The sequence below is a fragment of the Hippoglossus hippoglossus genome, chromosome 4 (assembly GCF_009819705.1).
Source record: "Hippoglossus hippoglossus isolate fHipHip1 chromosome 4, fHipHip1.pri, whole genome shotgun sequence".
In the NCBI taxonomy this organism is placed as follows: domain Eukaryota; kingdom Metazoa; phylum Chordata; class Actinopteri; order Pleuronectiformes; family Pleuronectidae; genus Hippoglossus; species Hippoglossus hippoglossus.
The window spans coordinates 4,318,260-4,340,867 of NC_047154.1; the positions used below are offsets into that span (position 1 = coordinate 4,318,260).

Genomic DNA, 22,608 nt, shown 5'->3' on the forward strand with positions numbered 1-22,608 from the left:
CACTGCAAAATAGCTCATTAACATCTGTAGTGCTCCTCCAACCAGCAGTTGTACAGATGTGGCGGTCACTGCTGCCGTGCTGTTTTTACACCGCAACTCACAAAACAACCCTAATACTGTTCTCTCAGTTCATGAAATGTGCATTTCTGTAAGTGGCGTATGTACATTACTTTCTGTGCACTCATGGTGCTCCGTCGCTATTTGTGCTACTTACTCTTCTACCATTAATTCCCAGCAACTGCTGCAGCTGCCAGAATAGAAAATATGTATAATTACTTCTGTATACCAGAAAAATGACAAGAAAAACAAACAAGCAAAAGCCAAAAGTAAGTGAAGAGATGTGTTGGTGTGGAACTATAAATTAAGGCAAAAGTTAAACCCCAGCTGAAATAGTTTTCTAAAATTTTCCTGGACAGATAATATATTAAAACACTGTTCATGTTTACATCATGTAATCACTGTTCTGCTGAGTATACAATATGCCATATACAAGTTCAATGAACAGTGGATTAAATAACTGTAATTTGAAAATGGTCATCAGAGTGGCGAATTCAGAAATAATTGTCAACTTTACTTATCTTAGATCTACTTATGTTTGTTTTTTTGCCTTGTTTACCTTTACAACTTTACTAGACTGTGATAAACCCTGTTGAGCACAAAACACCAGGTCTACAGCTTTACCAGACACTGTTGCTGTACATTCCCCAGGAGTAGGTGGAAACCAAAGCAAAGCTAAAAGGAAAGTTATTGTATCGCCTTGACTTGTCAGACACATGACTGCAAATTAATGCTTACGTGGCTTCATGCATGAAGCTAGTTGTTCAATCGTTAATTCTAATGTCACAACCCAGCTCAAGTCTGAAAAATCAAATGACAACCAAAGCTAAATGCTGTGGAAGCCATGGGAGAGAGAGGGAGACTGACTGAATGACACCACCTTATATACTGCAGCCAGACAAGAGGCCATCGTCAGACTAAACAGTAAGCCAGTTCAAGGCAAAGGCTGAGAGTTGTATCATATGTTTTGTGGCTGCAGATGAGTTTTTTTCTTGTAAAAGAAAAAACAGACCTTGATGATGTCGTCAGGGTATTCTGGTTTTGGTCCTGGAGACCACAAATCTATTAACTCAAAAGCCTGTGTTTCAAACTGAGGGCATGATTCAAAACATGGGCATGGCAACAGACTGGGAGGACCTAACAAAGAGACAGTCACGTTGCATTATGGTCAACACAGGCTTAGTGGGGAGCTTGAGCCATTCTAGGGACTTAGATGTGCAATATGTTACTTCGGCCACTAGGCGTCTCTTAATCAAAGCTAGAACAGAAGACTTAGTTTGATGACATTGTGATGCAGTGTGGTATCATGGGACTTCACCACCATTGCACATGAAAATCTAAAGTATCCGACGTTACTCAAGTTTAAATCATGTTCAAGGATGAAGTAATGTATTCAAATGTTATTCACATCATGCCAATGAATAATCGTCATCCATTACAAGTGTACAATGCTAGTAGTGGAAGGAAAAAGTGGCTAAGGTGCTAGCAGCGTGTTTTACCATTGTCGTACGTTAATATAGCACAGACGGACACAGCCACACCCAGATAGCATATGGATGTTGAGACATGGGACCAAACATGTCCAGCAGTTGAAACTGCTATTGGGTTTAAAAATGAAAATTCTTTCAATTGAAGATGTTATGATGGATTAATAATAGAATGTAATCAACACAATTATCTCCTTCAATTTAATTTAATAATTATTATATCAAATCTGTGACACTTACTGTTTTCCCACTTCATCTAAAACAGCATGTCCACAGAGAAGGCTTCAATCACTCATGTGCAATAAAATGGATTCAAATATTTTTTAATAATTAACGCTGGTTTCATCAAAAGAAAAACTATCAGAGCAAAGTTGATTTTTAATGACACATACATATTTCATAAGGTTTCAAAGTTGATGTCCCAACATTTTGTCAACGCCGTCATTAGGCAGTCACTCTGAAGGATCCATTTTCACATTGCACATATGCAGAGTGCATCCATGGCAGACAGGGTCAAATATGTTTTATAGTTTGAGAGTATTTTAAATCTTAATGTTAATATTTCCTGTGTCACAACCATGATATGTCAAATCCGTCTTCCAGTTCCTAAGGAAATTGTTTAGAATGTTTAGATCATTTTATTCTCGTGAAGTAGTTTCTGTTATCAACTCTATCCGGGTTTAGTTGAGGGAACATAGGGCTTACACACACATAATGGGGAATATACATAGACACACTCCCGCTATATATAACATAAATAAGGTGAATAATATTGAGAGTGTTCTTTTTGTGTGTTTTTGTCACCACAGTCAGATATGAGTCAACTCCGTCAAGTCTATGTCACATCCGTCACATGAATATTTTGATCATATTTCAGTATGATACTTTTTTGAAGAATACACGCCAATAAAAAAAACACAGATACAAATCTTTATAATATAAAGATATATACACATTGAAAGTCAGCCTTGGTGAAAAATATTTTTATAGGTCGAGCATAATGTGAGTGAAAAGTAATTTGTGTTTTTGGTGTCTGATGGTGTTGACACAAAATAGGTGATGGCAAGAAAATAGCAAATGTGGCCCAAAATGTCCCAAAACAGATGTGGCCTTTTTTTTTATGTCACATGTGGTGATCTAGGCAAGGTGTAATCTGGATGTGAACCTAAAGTGGCCAATGGGGTAAATGGTAAATATGGCTCCAATAGCAAAAAACTAATTTGATCCACCTTTGGTTGACATGCGGTATTGCTATGGCTTACTTTGGCCCAGATCTGGCAAACAGGAGCGGACCACCCAGGTGCCATCCTTCCATGTGGTGTGTGGGCCAGATGTAGAGCCAAATGTGGACCAAAACAATTTTAGTATGTGGGCAGGTAAAGTGGATATGATGCAATTAAAAGGTGACCAAAATGAAAGGTCCCGAATTGGGTTTGAACATTGTTGGAAACATTTTGGATCATGTAAATACACTACAATACAATACATATCATATCTTTAAAGTCAGGATTTTTTCATTATTATCAATCATTATTAAATTGCTATCTTGTGAGTTGTGCTTTATGGAAGTGTTCTACCAAATTGCGTGAGTACCCCATTGACTAAGAGCCAAAGAGCAGATAAACTGAAAATTAATCTTGGACTGGACAATATCTGCACTTTTTTTCAGAATTGTTGCTTTCACATGTTGCTTTCAAATGAGGCACAGGCAGTGCAAGTGTAAATAACCGAGATCTCACTCGGTATCACAATGTACTGCATCTGTGTGTTGCTGTACTGTGCTGTGCACAATATGAGTGGGTTGGTTATTGTCACATGCAATTATAATCAAAGATAATGTGTCTGCTGTTGAAGCATTTGCTGTGGTGACGTCCACTCTGGTGAGCTTTGGGTCTCTTCGGATACTCCACAAGTGGTAGACAACATGCTACAGCAGACCTTTCATCTGCACCACCCAGCTGTCAGAGTGAAGAGCCACTTCCATTAAGTGTGTGTCTCCCCACTATACAATTATATACAGACACACACGCGAGCACACACACACACACCGCGCTCTCTTGCTGTGAGTGTGTGCTGTTGCTACAAGACTACTTTAGTTTTTGTGTGTGAGAAACACAGACAGAGAGAAAGAGAGCAGGGGAGAGAGAGAGAGAGAGAAGAGAGGGAGAGAGAGTGCGACCTTTCAGAGTGCTCAGGGTGGGGAGCCCCTTTCCCTTTTACGGAACAGAAATCAGCAATTGACCTGTCACTTTTGCTCTGATAGCCATCTCTGGAAAGCAGGTCATGCACATATGACTAAAGTGCCTCTTAACCGCATTTTATGAAGCCAGAAAATGTAATCCAATAATGATTTGACTTGCGAGAGAGAGGGAGAGAGGGAGGGAGGGACAGAGAGCCAGCTGGGAGTGATAGCATGCACTGTTACCACTCCTAAAAGCAGCTCCAACAAAAAAAATATGGGCAAATTCCAAGTCTTTATTTAATTTCAGCCACAACAGTACGACACAGATGTTGTCACTAAACAGCGGGCAGACTGAACTCAAACACAGCAAAACAAGCGCTGGTATTCATTTCTGTTGATACATACTTCAGTGTGTTCGCAGCATAGGACTATCTGACTGGTCATCATCTGCGCTGAGGCAAACCATACGCTGTTTTTTGAACCGCCTCATTTGTGTCCCCCGCCCCACACCACCCCTCCTTCCTCATTCAGGTTCCCAAAGACAAATAGCATGGCGCAAAACTAATTAGTAACCAGGAACTAGTTAGGAGATGCCCTTTTGAAAAACATGTCCTGAGGCAAGATTTAAATATAGGGACAGAGTCAGTGACTGAGCGTGCCTAGGAGATCCCGGCCTCCAGGCGCGGCAGCACTATGACCCCTGACCCTCATTATAGGGAGTGCATTCCTAGAGGGGTGAAACCCCTCGCAGCACAGAGTACAAGGGCATGGGAGGACTGTATGGCTCGTACCACACCAGCCCAGCGCAGCCTGGTGTGTCTCACTGCCCAACCCAACAACAGGCTTGAGAAAATACAGAGCAAGGGCGCAGGCTTTCGGAAAATAATGGTATACGTTCAGTTACCCGGCAGATAAATACATTCTTCATTTTTATACATCTGGTTTCACTCTATTGAAGTTAATGGGAATGGTATTCTGCAAGAAAAAATGCTCTAAAAGATTTTGTATTCCTATCCATCTGAAATAGAATATATAGTCGTTAGAGGGGCGAAAAAGAAGTGAGAAGAGGAGCAGTGAGAATGCTAACAACTTGCTGGCTAAACATAGCATTGATTCAGTAGAGAGTGGGGGCACTGACCCAAGTGTGAAGAGATGAAAAACATAATGAGAGGATGAGTTTACTTGCTCACGTGTGTTAGATATGTTTTTTCCTATGTGATAAAGTGTGTGTGTGTGCGTGTGTGTCTGCTGGTGTGTGTGCTTATGTATGGACAAGCATGCCCTTGACTGTGTCCACGCCTGTGTTTCCCTTTAATTACATGCGCACACACACACAAATCCCACACACACACTCTGTCTCTCTCTCATGGGTTGTTGTTGCAAACAGACTTGGTTTACATTCATTAGTTCAACACTCACAGCAATCAGGCCACAGTGCCAGGGGCAATGGTCCTCTATAAAATCACATTGCCTAATAGCAGTGTTCTATAATTATATACCATTAACATCTATCAAAATGTGCTCCTACATGCCTCGCATATTAGCAGTGGATCTGGCACTTAGTGTTCGAACAAATGCAGCTCTTGTTATTAGCATCTTCAGTTCGTTAGCAGCAGCTTGAAGATCATTGCCAGCGTGTTATTTTTGTTTCTCTGTGATGTGAAGTGGAACATTTAGTGTATGCATTAAAATAACGTTTAGCAATGTATGTTTAACTATTAATTACTACACAGTACACTACAATGTGAAATGGCCTTGTGTTTTCTGTTGTGTTGCATTTTCTTAAGTGTCTTTTTTTGGGCTTGTATCTTTGTTGTTGTTGGGTTTTCTGTTTTGTTGTGATCTGTTTTTTTGTTGTTGTTTTTGCTGTTTGGTTATGTTTTCTGAAATCTTGTGCCTTTTTTTTTTTTTTTTACATATTGTTTGTCCAAAGATTAGGGCCATCATGTTTATTCAGGTTTGTAGCACTTTAATTAAATTAGCATTATTATGCACAATGCATCTTTGTGTTAAAAATGAAATGTGTTTTCAAAACACAATTAGTTTATTGATCAAAACACAAACAAACATGTTGTCATTTTGCACTAAGTGCAGCTTTAGATCAGTTTTTTTGATGGTTCACTTTCACTAAATTATTTTAAAATATTGCTTCTTTACAGGGATACGGGAGTGAAGACCGACTGCGATGTATCATCTGCAAAGCCAAGGTATGTGTAATGGTGTGTGTGTGTGTGTGCGTGTGTGAGAGAGAGTGTTGTAAAAAGCGAGTACTGTAAAAAATTGATGATAAATCTGATGATGTCTCATTCTTTTAATCTTCCTGTGTGAAATGTAGGTAGTGAGCATTAAAACAAACACCATTTAAGTCATTAAACAATGGCTGCATCTCACAAATCAGATTTAAACAAAGCAGATCCATAATACTAATGAGCAATCAGGTCTTTGTTTTGCTCTGTGATTTAGCTGATTTACCAGCAGTTGTGTTGCTTATGAGCTGTAAGCTGTCTTTTATTCCTTATTATTGCAGCAGAACACTTGCTGTGGATAAGGAGCGAGAAACATTACAATATTTGGCAAAGGATACAAGCCATGTAATGACAAAATCTGTATTCATTTCATGAGCACAAATTAATCATGCTTTCCTTTGGTACATTCCTAATGCAAATTTTCCATCACACATTTTGTCTTGTATTTGTGGGTGTATTTGTATAAAATGGTGGAGCCGATGTGTCATCACAGATGGGGTTGCATGCTGGATAAGGTGGCCACATTACTAACCATCTCAGATTAGGAAGTGAGCTGTTGATGTGTTGTATGTATTCATGCTTGGACTGCGGGTCAAAGCATCACAAGCTGTCCACCGAGTGTTTTATTCATTGTTGGCTCTACAGCGACGGGTTGTTCTTGTGTATATGTATGGGAGAGATACACTCCGTGGAAGAAAATGTCACAGTAACTTTGACAACAACCTTTCAGGATTTTCAGATATTTTAAACATGAAACTGTGCTCACACACCTAGCGCCTCACACACCGATCAAAGTTCAATGAATCATTTAGTCAGTGGGAAATGTCAGATTGTTTTTATTCATCTAGGAATTTGTGTTTGTCTCCATGAAGGGTCAAAGAACAATTGGTCCTGAGTTATGATATTGTCTTCTTTTACACAAGACAGTGTGTCGCTATTACACACAGCTGGAGTTTGTTTCCAACAGGGAGGTGATGATGATAATGTGCTTATAGTCCAGGTGTTAAAGGTTGCTTTGGTAAATATAAACTATAATGATTCCACAGGTTTTGTGCATAATGGATAAAAACATTTTTGGACACACTCGTAGAAACAACATTTCAGATTAAAGGTTTGGTTGGGTATTTTCTTGTGTCTGACTGGTATTTGGGAGCCAGGGTCGCTAGGAGACTCGCTATGGTGCCGTGAATACAATCACACATCCTATAACAGCTGATACAGATCCACATAGCATAGGTTCATGTATTTGAGGGAGACCCATCGTGCTGTTAACTCTGTATTTCACATGGCAACCTAGCTCCTCTCATTAGCTTTCCAGCCCACTTTCTAACCATACACTGTAGATTACATGAAGGACATAACAGAACCTAAATTGAAGCCAAAATTTCTTGATTGCCCTCTGGTGGCTGGCAGTATAGGTCAAAACACTGCCTCTTCCATGTTAGTGGATGAGACATGGGCCAGACCAAGAAGTCAAAGTACACGTAAAATAATTTTTTGTATTTATCGGCAGGACCTAAATACCATTGCTCCTTACTGCGATCACTATTGCACAGTCTCTGGCTCCAAATGACATTAAAAGTGTAAGATGGTGGCAGCTGTATCCCAAATATTTTGGTTGACTTTTTCTACAATGTGGAGAAAGAGAGCTGCGGCGTCCATCTTTATATACAGTCTATGCTTCCAGCTAGCTTTCATTATTCAGCCTTGCTTGGCTAGTTAGCTTTCTATTGGAACAAGCTCACTAGTTAGCTCAATATCTAACATTACAGTCAATTCAGGTGTGTGTCAGAATCACAGACTGTATATGAGAAATGACGCCAAATATCTGGGATACAAACACTTCCATCTTCGTGCATTTGGAGCCAGAGTCTCCCTAGATGCGATCAGGGTTAGAGCCCTGATATCGAGGTACCGTTGATATTCGTGCTTAATATACTTAGCTCTCAATCAAACTTTCACCCCATTTTTTACCATCAAATAACTATTTAAAACCAAACTTACCTTAATCGCTATCTTTGGGAACATTTTTATTTGATTTGTACTTTGACTTTTTAGTTAGGTCTTTGTCCCATCCACTAACATGGAGGTCGTATAAACGCACCTGAAACCCGTTGCTATTGTTGAAAGTGTCCTGTATTTAATAAGAAAAAATAGAACAATACAAAACTTATTTATCAACAGTAACCATGGTAACAATATTCAGCAGGGGTTATTGCAACCCCTGCTGAGTCATTGGCATTCTTTCAGTGCTATATTCTTCGCACATTATAGACAGGAAGTGTGACTCCAATAAGGGTCCAGATGGTGATGATTAATGACCAGACTGTCAAAACTCCCAGCAACATAATTTCAATAATTTCAGGTTTCAAATCACAACATGAAGAAAGGCAATAAGTTCCTGTTTGTAAACTAGATTAAGGTAATTGCAATTTTGATCCAAGTAGATACTAACTCTGTGGATATACAAATATTTTGTAATAACTTATAGCTTTCTTAATAAAAAAATATTTTAACTTCAGATCCACACTAAAGCCCAAAACATTCTGCACTATCATGCTGAACCAAACTTTACTGATTCTGTGCTGCAGATTGTCTGGACAAAATGGTGTCATGATGTATCAAGAGAGATTGTGGAAACACTACCAGAAGCTGTCGTGCTAACCTGCAGACTGTCCCCTGACCATATTAATGTGAGTCAGTGTTGTTTAAATTGAGGCCATTTTCAGTTTCGCTGCCAGTATTTGGCTGCAGGCAAACACATTTGTTAGGTGTTACAACCAACTCTGCTCCTCTTTTACCTACGAGGGGACATTTCTTACACTTTTGCAGCATCTCCAAGTGACTGTTGCACTTGTCTTCGTCTATTATACCAATGACATCGTCATCAATTATTAATGGCGAGCAGTGGATGTCTGAGAGACATCCCACTGAGAGACCAAACAGCCATGAACAGGGGTTAGTGGCAGGACTGGTGATCGCTGCAAGTGGCAGCTGTGCCATTTACAGAAGGATTGTTGGGAAGCTTCTACTGTATATTGATATGAAGTCTGCTACAGTAAGTTAATGCATCAGTATAATAACATTTTAATGTCTGCAGTGGCACAGTCATTTAATATTTGTCCACAGAGAAATGTATATGTAGATCAGCAATGACTGTAATGATGATAGTGATAATCATTTGGTCTGTAATGCATTACTGCAATCACCCTTGGTTAACATTAAGAGGCTTTCGCCATTAAGACTTTGAGCAAGCAGTGCTCATCATCCAGAGTCTGGTTCAATGTGCCATCCATTTCATTTTCTACCTTCTTTTGTGCTGTTGATGATGTTGATGAGGCTTTTCCCTGCATGCTGTTTTCCCTTTTTGCAACAGGGTCTCAAATGTGGGCCGTTTGTATGAGTTATGCTAATTTGTTGGGGCAACGAATGCATTAATTTCATTAGCACATGGCCTCAAAGCAATAATTACCAGAGTAGGTGTGTCACAAGCAATCATGTTAAAATTTGCCAGTTAATTATTAAGATTTTGTTCTAAGGGGCCTGGATTTGACATGAGTCGCCGAGGGGGGGGAGGGGGGGGGAATAGAGAGAGAGGAGAAAGTTAATGCATTCCAGTGGCCGGGGCTAGGTGCTTGTTGTTGAACTCAGTGGGGGTGGCCGTGGCATTGTGGGCCTACTGGCACGATTTTTGCATGTTGACAGCTCACATTCTGGACTAATTACTGCAAATAGCAAAGGGCTAGCTGGTGCTCGGTCAATCCAGGAGGGTGTAATTATAAAGAAAAGGAGGTCCAGAGCTGCCTAATGGCCTCTGCTCCCTTTGATTGGAGTCCGGTGGAGAAGGGCTTGGTGAGTAGTTGTGAAGGAGGAAGAGATTTACAGCTCCCTTCCTCGGCCCTGATTAGCCCTTGTCCGACACAGAGCTGGGGTCAGGAGGACAGACTATGCGTCTAATGATGCACGCTTAATAAAAAATAGTATAGTGATTCTTAGCAGGAGTGGTTTCTCACCTGATAACTGCAGGAGCCATATTGGTATAATAGAGAACTGCTTTCAAAAAGCTGGGTCGTCTTTAATGCCCTTTCGATTCTGTGCAGTCTCACCTCTAAAATATTGAATTTGAATTTAAGATCACACAAGACTTTATAACATATACAAAATATTTTGCAAATCAGAAATTTTATTTAATTGGTGAGACTACAAGCAATATTAGCACAGTAACACAAGAAACTGACAAGTTCTGTTAAAATCTGTAGTTGAGGCTCACAGTTTTTATCTTGTGATTGTGTTGATTATGAAAGAAATCGTATTGCCAGTTATTTTAATCCATTGCATGGCAAAAAGGGGAACACTTTAATCTTATTTATTCATTGCTTGAAAATTAAAGTGTTTCTGAAAATAAGCCTCAAAATTTCAATATGCTGCAGGCCTGGTTTTAGACCGACTGAAAATGATCATGGAAAATATATTGTATCATATTTGTCTCTTACAATTGAGTCAGTGTAGAATTTTTGTTGTTTATACTTGATGTACAGTAAGTAAAGTGCAACTCAGCTTTACTGTGAGGATGTGGCAAATAATAACAAAAACATAATAATAGAATGCAGAGTGTAGTCTGTTAATAATGTTAAAACTGTTTATGCATTATTTTTCATATATAGTTCACAGCCACAAAACTGATAGTTAACATTTTCCCTCCAATGTTTTATCATTGTCAGTAAATTACACACAGATGTACTGTGCTGTATCTCAACTGTTTCTACTCTATGTTAATGCAACTTAAAATCTCCTGACACAATTTTCAGACCTTCTCCGCCCCCTGTCTCTCAAGTGTCTCCTTAAAGGTGGTAGCATTTACACTCCCATCCCCCTCCCAGAAAAAAAAATGTTAATCATCACTTGATTTTATATGGAAAGCAGATTATCCGTTGATTTTGATGAATACAGCAGCTGCCAGACTCTTCATTTGACTAAAAGCAGGACATTCTGCTGAAGCCTCTCATATGTCACTAAGCCTCTGTCAGGACAGTGCTGTGACAGGAGATGACACATGAAAGGAATTCCTCCTCATGGCTTTCCCAGGACAATGAAACATGGCCTTGAGGTAGTATGTGTGTGTGTGTACTTTTACAGATATCTTTGTAAGGACCATTTTGAGCCTTCAACCGACAGAGTGAGGACATTTGGGGAAAGTGAAGATATTTTTTGGCCGATCCTCACTTTCCGACCCACTTTGAATGGGCTGTTTGAGGCTTAAGACTTGGTTTTAGGGTTCAGGTTAGAATTAGGTCTCGGTTTGGATAAGGGTTAGGGTTAGGCCTTTAGTTTTGATGGTTAAGGTTAGGGTAAGAGGCTTATGCCACAATTTCCTCACTAAGATAGATATGTGTGTTCAGTTCAACAATGGAGACACAACAGCAGAAAATAGTTTTTTCTGCATTTCTCTTTAAAGAATATTTTTGTATACAGTATTTTATAAACTGTATTAAAACTGCAGTCATTGTGAGTCATTTCCCAATTTTTACAAGAAATAAATGTGAAAATTGTGAGATTGCTTTTGTCACCAAGCCTTTGTCTTGGTGTTTCTCATAGTAATGGTTGACTGACATTTAGGAGCCAGGAGACATGTTTTCGTGGTATGTTGTTGACATTGTCATAATCATACTATAAATCTTACGTTTGCTGACACGTGTCCACATACCATTGGTTATCAACTGTTAACAATTCAAGACGTCCCTTTAAAGCATTCAGTTTGTTCCTTTCACAAAACGTAAACTACTTGGCTTAGATCGTTAGCGAGTAAAACTGTACTGGCGTCTAGTTAACCTCTGATAGGTGCCAGAGCTGAGTCACAGAAATGTGCCCTCACGGTTTTACAAATAAAGGGATGGAAGATAAACTCCATGAAAATGAAGGTAAAACCTGTTGTGGACAACCTTGCATACCCTGAAACATTTCAGGAAGTGGAGGCTGATAAAACAAGGCTAACTAGCTTGTACAAGAAAATAGTGAAAGCTTCTTAATATACCTTGCTACAATTAGTACTGCCTCAAAAAGTTGTTACTTCAAAATCTGCTTTCCAGGCGCTGCACTAGTGTATAGACTTATACTATATATAGTTTTAGCCGTCTCTCCTTCATGGGTCCAGTTGATAGCTACTGACCAGTCAATCTGAGTCACAGAAAGAAAAAGTCCTATAATGAATTGCAGTGTCCCTGGTCTGGAGTCTAAGTTGTATCTTCTTTCCCTCATTTCCTGTCATCACTCTACTGTAACTATCTAATAAAGGAATACAATGATCATCCAGCCCCCTAAAAAACAGCAGCAACAGCGAAAACCCCAGCACTGATATACACTATACGTTTTCAAAGCATTTTGAATTTGAATTCAATAGTAATTTTGGTCTAAAATGTCTGTATCGTGCAGACTGAAGAGTCACAAGGTCAGCAGAGTCTAAATTACATCTCGTTTGGTTAGACAAGGTCACAAAACATAGCAGGATCAGTCTGTAGCCATTACTCCCAGTAACAACTTGGGTTCAATTGCAATCCCCCCTTTTGCCTTAGAGTGTCCTCACCTGGTTAGTGGCCCTTCAGAGCAGTTGGGTAACCACTCGCTACTCATTTCCCACAGCAAACTGGGAACTTTCTCCTACTACTCTTATTTAGAGTCTGCATCTGAAATAACTCCATTCAGAGGGCCATTTGGAGGGCTAGACAACCACTATTCCGAATTCCCAAAAGAAAGGATATACCCCTGCCTACATGGCAGCATGCAAACAGATGCGTAGGCCTGAGGTGGGGAAATGGGATTTGGCCGTGGACTGTTGATAATTTCAACCTTTTTATTTAATCTCCATGCTCTTCTTGCCTTATGTGTTCCATCCCCAAGCACAATTCAGTTCTCGTTGGGGGGGGGGGGGGGGGGGGCGGTCCTAAAGCTGATTCAATTAAGCTCTCCTTTAATTAGCTTTCAGGCATCCAAACTGAAAGTGATGGAGAATTAATAGCAGCTTCAGTTGGTCTCCACACTGTTTGCAACCAAGGAAACATCCCCAAAGATGGAGGCAAAGTCTTTATGCCCTATTTTCCATGTATCTGTTTTGCTAGTTTGATAATACAGCTGCGAGGAAATGTGGTCACTCTTGCTGTGTGGTCCCCACCCTTGGTATGCAACTCATCTCTTTGTCAACACCCTGAGATGCTTGGTGCAAACTTTGTACCCACAAAAACACAGCAGAGGCCAAACACAGTGCTGCTGAAGGACAGTATATCTTACTAATTTCCTACTTTTGCGATAAGAAGCCTACAGATTTAAAATGTTTACTGCTCTCCAAAACCATTAAATCCATCAATTAGTGATGAGAGATTAAAACAGTCTGTGCATTCCTGTTACAGTGTGTTCTCTCTCATTTGTTCTGCATCGCAAGCACATGTTGTACAAATCAAACCTAAGCCTTCAAAAGAGCTGTTTTTCTGTCTGACAAGTAGATCTCCGTGGGTATGGCTCACTCTTTGTCCAGCGAGGGAGAAATCATTAGCAGATGGCATTAGTCTTTAGGTAGCTAACAAAAGATGAGCTGTGAAATGGCAGGAAATGATGGCTGCTAAAATTAAGGTTTGAAGTTCACATATCATTAACAGCCATGAAATCAACTTTTCCTCCGACTATACTTTCCCCCCAGAGCCTGCCTTTGTCTTCAAACAGCGCCAAAGCAATCATTACGCTCAGACATAATGCACCATAATGACAGTAATTTCAGTATCAAATTTTCAAATGTTAGGCCTTAATTCATTGTGGTTAAGTAGCTTATTTGTAATTCACATTTTCTACCCTTCTTAGCAGAGTGCTCCAGGAATGAGACGTCTAAAGAAGGATGTGCGAGCACAGCATGCGGGGACATTTGAAAGCCTGTCTTCATTTCACTTGGTCTGTGTAACATTCAGGGTTAATTAGCTGTGAAATATATATCTGTCACTTTTTTGTTTACATCTTTCATAGTGGTATTGAGTTCATTTGCTTTTTCTAATTCTTTTCTTTTACATTTTTCCGCCAAATTCATAATTTGTACATGAGGTTAATACGTGGTAAGACTCAGCTACATTAGTCCTTAAGTAGAGGATGATTTACATCCCATAGTATGAGCATCAGACATTCAGGTTCAGCTTCTCTCATTTTGGCCATTTGGATATGCACACAGAATTGTTCCATTACATTTCCTACTGTTATGTTTTGTAATTTGGGGCAGACACAGTGAGGGATAAGGTGTTCATTTTGGGGGAATCGATTCATGCTGTGTGAGAACCTGACTACTGCAGACCAAAATTTCAGAATTCATCCGATCGCCAAGCGGTCGGGAGCATCTGATCGCTCCCCGCACCCCCCTGAGCACTGCATGACAAATTACGCACAACTAAGCTGAAAATCAGTCTGACTCTAAAATGAGTCATGTGACTCAGAAATCGCATTAAAATCGGACTCAAATCACAAAGTGTGTGCGTTGCTTTAACAGTGATCTTTTGGCTTAATAAACTGCTTGTAACACCTTGTTATAACTACCTCAGGTTGGTCTGAAGCCTATATGATGTCAGACATAACAGAATTAAACAGTTGTCATTGCAACTAAAGCAATTTAAAATAATGTAAGAAAAATAACAGAAACTGGAGTGAATGGCCGACCGTCATGCTGCTCCCGACCACCAACCTCTCACATGTACAGCTGTTCATTAATCAACATTTCCCTCAGAGCAGACCATGCTGGTGAGGATCAGTATTTTCATGATAAGGGCCTCCACAGCCATTATGCACAGAATCTTTTGGTTCCAAACTGAGCGGTAAATTTTGAGAGAATCTGACACCCCTGCCCGAGGGTTACAGCAGAATGCTAACGAGGCCACCGCGACATTTCCATCACCATACAGTCAGTCGCACCATACATCAGCTCGGCGCTGAGCATCTCCCAGCGACGCATGAAGTCACTGACAATTTCAGACATAACACTTTATTCGTATCCCTCCCATCTCTGCCGTGTAATGAATGAGGCCATTTAAACAGGATTTACGATATCCTTAAAACTTGATTGCTTAGAATTTGAGAATTATTCATAAGACTAAAGCATCATTTGTCATATAGTGAATGCTGTTTTGGTGGGAACAAATGGTTTTGTTGTAGTTTTTCAAATGAACTCCTTTTCATCCACTCTTTAAATGTGCCATTTGTATGCATATATGTCCATGCAAAGGCTGTAATTAAAGGGAATGAGGCTCGGGTGACAACTCACAATCAAGTTTTCTTCATAATGCATTGTGCCACTACCGAGCTCAAGTACCAGCTCTGGATGCAAATGATGGAGAACACATACACGCATTGTGTTGCACCGCAACTTTTTCCTGAAACAAAGAGTACACTGTTCTGACTTGACTGTCGCTCTGAGGTGCTAGATTTTACTTAGCGTTAAACCGTTGACCTCTGTTTTTTTTTTCTTTCGATTGAACAATACACTTAGGAAATTATATTATCTCCCCTTGAGTTACGTTTCCTTACTTCCAGCATGAGAGAGAAAGAGGCATCCTCGCCTTGTTACAAAGATTATTGTGCTCACTTCCTGAGGCAGTGTGACCATGCTTTGTGTGCGATGCCCAGATCATCTCTCAATTACACAAGGATCCTGAGGCAGAGGGTGGGGACCCAAGTGAAGGACCAGTTATGTCCACACAAATGCGGTGTACACACACACGCACACACACACGCACACACACACACACACACACACACATGGTGCTATAGCTCGGAGGCATGGCTTACCACAGCCACAGCCAAGAATGAGGCCTCTCAGGATAGATTTACACACAAATAAAACCAGTCTTATCTTGGCCCACATGTGAACGAGAACTGATTACACGGTCTACATTTCAATGCTCAGATTAAATGGAGTCAATTTCCTATGGCCTATTTAAACCAATTTCAACCTGAAAACACAATGAAACCAAATCGGATGTCGCTGCACTGAGACCTCAACTAAGTTCAACTCTCCACTGAGAAACTATTTACAAACTGTTCTGCATCATTTGTTAATGTTTCAACATTTGCATTATAGGTGATATTATCCTCGTCAAACCAAGAGCCAAAATGAAATTAGTTTGAGGACTTTTTACTTTCTAAAATAATGACTGCACTGGAAATGCATTTAGGTGAGATCCATTTCTGTCCTTACACTAATTAACTTTATTTCAGACACTGCATAATATTTTGCCACTTTTCCTCCATCATAATTATCACTTAATTATTCGGCACACACATGCACGTCAAGTATTAACAGGTTGCAAGTATTTACATTTAAATGTATGCATTTAACTGCCAGATTATTTGGGAGAGATTTAAGGTGTGAGAAGTAGTCACGACAACAGTGAACTGAGTAATTCGTATTACTACGTTTGCTAATACAAGCTAGCATCTATATATAAATATGCTTGATATGACTGTTCCCTAAAAGTGAAGCCAACATGTCTCGATCAGCCCCTGGTGGCTGGCTGCAGTAAAGGTAATACATCCCACCTCTTCCATGTAAGTGGATTGGACATAGACCAAACTAAAAAGTCAAAATACACGTCAAATATATTTTTCTCAAAGATGGCTTTTCGCATTTTAGGTTGTTCTTATCACACTGTTGTATTTTCAAGGGTTCATTTTCCTGGTAATTTTGTTTTTCTATTAGTTAATTGATGCTATAAAAACGGGGTGAAACGTTGTGATTGACAGCTGATGCTGACTCATGATTGGTTGTGTGCGTGTATCGGCAGGATCTTGATACTGTGGTTCTATCACCGTTCACTACTTCGCTGAATCTGGCACCAAATTTAGTCTTTGGCGCAAGATGGCAGTGTGTATATCTAGATATTTTGGATTCATAGAAGTGGGGACACGTCGTCCGTCTTTATATACAGACTATGGTCACAGAGACCAAATAAGGTTGTGGCAACCTAACCCAGTGTTGTAAATGAACTGTATTCATATAGCGTTTTTTATAATCTTATCCCATTTACCCATCCATTCACACATTCACACAGCACTACAGCGCTTTTTTCACTTCACACCACTCATACAACCATGAGACGCAATTTGGGGTTTAGTGGCTTGCCCAAGGATACGTTGTAATGTGGACTGGAGGAACTGGGGATAGAACCAGCGACCATCCAGTTAGTGGACGATCGTCTGTACATCCTGGACCACAGCCGCCCACAGTTGTAGGAGAATGATTCGTCTTATTCCCCTTAAGAAAGTTAAAATGTCTGAGATAGTTTAACAACTGTCAGGTTTCTAGAAAGATCATGTTGAATGTTAGAGCATTAACATAACTCGCATTAACATGACAGGAGGATGTGGTCGAGGCTTGTGACTGGATGAAGTCTGGGTATTGTAGTTTTTGTAAAGTACAACTGTGAACTTAAAGCTCGTACTGACATGACAAATTAGATTGACTCATTAAAACATCACAGGTATTTATTGCACAGCCGTAGTGGGACATGTTAAAATACCACTAGCATAAGATTGCCACTTCAAATAAGCCGTGGTCATGTTTGTTTGGAAGAGTTCAATTTGTTTTGCTCTTCTAAGGCAAACGTCGTTGTTTCTCTGCTGAACACAACTCACCCACTTCACCAGGGTCAGTCTGATTGTTAGAATATTAATGAAACAACCTTCACAGATGGAGAGTGTTGCATTGCTTCTTCGGCTGTCAAACTACAAATGAGGGAATATCTGTCTTTTCTCTGTGCTTGGATTTAATCAACAACCGTCAAAATCTGATCGACTTTGAGCTTCAAACGAGGAGGTGATTCTGAGGACTGAACAAAGAAGGAGCAAACTGCAAATAATTCAATAATTGGGTTTACTGTAAATCCCTTACTTTTCGTATTTTTTAGTTTTGAATTGATCCCATTACAAACTATTTTATGTTTAAAATCAAACCCTACCTTGTGCATTTAATTCACTGGATAGTTAAAAAGCTATTCTAAAAGAAAAACTCTTTCTTATCTATTAAGTCTTTCTAAACTGTGTGTGTGTGTGTGTGTGTGTGTGTGTGTGTGTGTGTGTGTGTGTGTGTAGGGGACGCATTGCTGCTCGCACATGCGTGGGTGTGTTTTTAAAATCCCACACAGCCATATTGCGATGCCTCAGCAAAGCCCTTGATTAGTTGTGGTTTTATGTTTGGATGGTCCATTTAATTAGGTTATGTACGAGATAAAGGCCGGCTAAAAGTAATCACAAGGATTATTTACTCTTGTTAATTGAGGTTCCATCTTAACTCCACAACTAAAGGTTAATGTTCTCTTGGTATATTATTTACTGTCCTCACTCCAGAGGCTTGCCCACACCACACACACACACACACACACACACACACACACACACACACACACACACAATGGACGAAGGAAAGTAGACTCCACAGGTACAGAAGGAGATAGGAAGTGATTTTGTAGCAGGATATTGACAGTTGGTGATCTTCAGATATTCATTTCAACCTTCATTTCAATAATCTTACTTACTGGCTCAGGTGCGGTGCTCAAGTTTCCAGGAGCTTTAGGTGGGTATAGCCCGTCGTCACTCCTGATCTCTCCTTTAACCAACCACGGATAATTCTCCATGCACATGTAAATGTTAGAGCGAGCTTTAAAGTGAACGGAAAGATAGATTTGAAGTGACATTGTGTGATTAATTCCGCCGCTCTCCAAATGACCCTTAGTTCTGTCTTCATAGGAAAGCTGTTTTAATAGTCTTTCAATAGTGATTAAAATTACAAAAATATGAACCTGTAGGTTAATAAAAATGGTAATTTAACTAGTATCTGATTTAATTGACTCTGAAGAAGTACTTAAACGTGTTTGCACTCTGGAAAATCTACATGGCTCAGCGGCAAAGAAATTGGAATATCCAGCTGTCAAGATAATAAATTTGACTATTTCATCACTATAATCTTCATACAATCTCCTTTTGTGCTTTTCTCAGCTGCTCACTGCTAATGTAATAAATCACCTCCATATCTGGAATTGTTTCATGTGTCTTAAAGTAATTGTAATAAACTCAACGGAACTCAGAGTGTGTTGATCCACCGGGGTTCCACGGGGGTTCTTAACCTTTGTAGTTTTAAGATTTGGAAAGTTCAACTCAACCTTCCACCTACATCAAACTTCTGCCATGTTTCCATAAGAATATGGCAGTTAGTCTGTCAGTGCGTGGTGGGGAGCAACATACGGTGAAATAAATTGTTTACAGTCTGACTTGAGGGTTCATTTTAATGCCGCCTGTTTAGCATCCACAGGCAAACAATCAATAAATGGTTTATAAGGACTATAAAGTTAGAGCAAGTTTAAATCAACGCGATCGTCATTAGGCTGTGTGTTCCTGTCCAAATGAAGTGCCTTTGTTGTTGTATTTGTTTACATCTCATGTGTGTAAAATTTGATAAGAGCTATAATTTTCAGTTTAATATCTTTATATAGTCTTTTGTTTATCTTTCTTCGAGTTAAATATAGTTTATTATAAAATATATATTAATTTGTATACAGCAGATATAAAATAAGTTTGTTTTAATGTTAAATATTTAAAATTCAATGGCGTCTTTGTTAAACTTTCTAAAACTCCTCCTTGTGATTGCTCAGAAACGTTTAGTGGAATCATGACATTCATTGTTAAAAGGTCACAGATGAACCTATAATCAATTTCTCTTTTATTTTCAATTCTTATTTATATGATGCCAAAAATGTGCTCCCAGGGCTATCATTTTTCTGAGGCTGTTTGTTAAACCGCAGCGTAAAGAGGATTTATCTTCTTGACCCATGACACAAAGACAATGAGCAGCAGAATAGTGGTGTCCTACTGGGAGGACAGTGGGCAGACACACCCAGCCGTCCTCGGGCCTCCTTCTAAAGACAGGGTCATGTTACAGGTGGAGACCCATTACTCTGTATCAACTCTCACTGCCTTTCTAAAACGCCAGTGCATGTGTGTCAGTTGCAGAGATTACTGTATGTCAGTGTTATATCTCTGGCTTGTTTTGACCATCCTGCTCCTCAGGTTTCCGACAGTGCACGACACCATATATCTGCAATGGCAGTGGCATGTAGCTTGTCCCCCCCCCCCCTCTAAATACCAACACAGTATCAGCCTTTGCGTGGAGACTTTAGTAATAAAATGGTGTTGCAGAACTCTTCACTTTTTAGGAGCCATTTGCCCCAGGGCAAGGGCTAATGGTTTACTCACTCCCCGACAGGCCCTCGGGCTCCAGGTAGTCTCACATTGTCAAGCTGCTCTCATTAACTCCCATAACTCCTGGAGAGATAAGCGTCAGACAGTCACATACTGGAGGCTTTACAAGTGGGAGTGCAATACACTGACAAACACGTTTACAGGCTAAAATACACTCTCAAATGTCTGCCATCATATGAATAACTATATATACTGTGTGTGTGTGTGTGTGTGTGTGTGTGTGTATTAGATCAGAGAAAACCTTTCACAGATACATTTCTATTCAAACAGCCATTTTGAGGTTGATATTTGATCTGTATATTATACACTTATTGAGCATGATTTACTTTTGCACATGCTTTAGATCTGTGTTTTATATTAGTAGTGAGAGAACACTTTGAAAAAGAATTAAGCTTTTTATAAATATATAATTGATTTACTATAATAAATGTCTTGTGTATGTATACATGCTTGTATGACACAATATTTTATTTATTGACCATATGTTTTATGTGAAAAATATTCAAATTAACTCGTAACTAGAGAGTAGGATGAATCTTGTGCAGTAATTACTGCAACATTTCACTCTGAATTGTTGAGGCGTTGAATCATAAAGTAGCATAAAATGGAAACATTTAAGCAATGTTTAAAAATCGACTTAAGTACTGTACAGGAAACACACCTAGTTGCACTCTACTGCTTCACATTAGCTCTGTTTACATTAGAATACTGTGCAAACAGTCAGTGACTTATTACATGTCTGCCAATAAAGTATAAATAGTTGTAATCAATACCTGTATATGAAAGATATTGAAGAGCACCTGACATGATTATATGGTGAGAGAAGTAAGAGCCTTACTTAAAAGATTCAATGTATTATTGCCACAGACATAGAGACCTTTTTTGTTTCAGTGAAAGACATCAGTTAGCGTCAGTGTGAGTTCTGAATATGTCTGACCTGAAAATGTCCTGCGTTCTCTCACACTCACCTGTTCCACCCTTTCTCCTTTAATCCTGGTCAAATATGACAATCTCTCTCTTTGACAGTGTTTGAGTTGCTGGATCATCACTCAAAGAAATATGCAGCCAAGCCCATAGGACTGAAGAGTGAATTATAGACTGCTAAACCAACATTTGTTCATAAGACATAGTCTCACATAGAGACTTTGTTAATCTTCTCATCTATTTATAAACCTTACTCACATTAAAATTTTATGTTCTGATCTGTAGAACCGGCGAGAGTAGACATCGCTGCTCAAATTGTGTCACAGATAAAGACGACAAAAAATGGTTTTGTTGAGACAGTCAGTGTTGAGTGAACTGTACAGTCAGTTATAAGATTGTAATGTTGTAGCCTTTTATTGGTTTGAACTCGGGATGCTGAGGTTGTGTCCACAGTGTTTCTATTTGTAAAATAGCTGATTTCACAACATGCAGGGAATTTACATTCTTCAAGTTTGCACATGTTTGGTATCAGCTGGTATTTAGAGTCAATGATTACAAAATAATAATACAAGGCCTTTGACATTTCCCCTCGCATATTTGGCAACGTGGAGAAGGTTTTGAGACAGAATTTAAGGTTCCATTTTATTATATGTTGAGGATGGTATAGGGGTGTGTTAAGGGGTCATGACCTCAGTATTTCTAAGTCTGGTTGTAAAAGCTGTAATCGGCAACACGTTTGTTTGTTAGTTTTATTCATTTTTCTTTTCAAAACGGTAGTTGTTTTGAAGAATTAAGGACTTTTTTTTTTTTTACAGTTTAATTAAAGAAATTGTATAGTTCCACAGGAAACATCATTAACATATTACCAGGCTCAGGCTTTCTTACTGATGTCTGATACTCCTCATTGAAAGGAGGTTATGCCTCCATCCAGATAATGTGAATGTTATAAGGTCTGGTAACCTCTTCTGTCCTATTTTGAGGTTGAATTTCCTTCTGTCAATACATTGTAGCTGTTTTTATGCTATTTGCATTATTTTGGTTTATAATATTCTACTGAAAAGTGCTAAAACTGTGAATAATAATAATTTTTAAACTGTCAAGCAAAAGGGGTTAAATGTATTAATTTGCCTGCATTCAAATTTCTAAATCATGAGGGCTGATAATAGATCAATGTTAGCAACTGCAGCATTTACATTATTCTTTACTTGTATCTGTACTTCAAATTCTTAATCCTTTTTTGGAAGAAGCCTGAGGTGTTAAGCAGAGGGTCCGAAACTCCCTGACACCTCCATTCACACACTGATCAGACAGCATCATTTGCAGTCAAATAATTACATTCACTTTACAATAAAGGGAAGTTGTAAAAATAATTTTTTATTGATGCCTTAAAATGTAATTCCCAGTTTTGAATCATGAACTCTGACATTTTTTCAAGATAATA

The 22,608-nt window shown here is 39.2% G+C and overlaps 1 protein-coding gene across 2 annotated transcripts in view; it reads left to right on the plus strand.

The window, feature by feature from the left end:
- The window catches only part of LOC117760389, a 70,588-nt gene that overhangs the window by 7,932 nt on the left and 40,048 nt on the right, over positions 1-22,608 (plus strand). For both annotated transcript variants that reach the window (XM_034583371.1, XM_034583372.1), the window contains exon 3: positions 5,886-5,933. In XM_034583371.1, the coding sequence (XP_034439262.1) occupies positions 5,886-5,933 (48 nt within the window). The remainder of the gene's footprint in view (positions 1-5,885; positions 5,934-22,608) is intronic.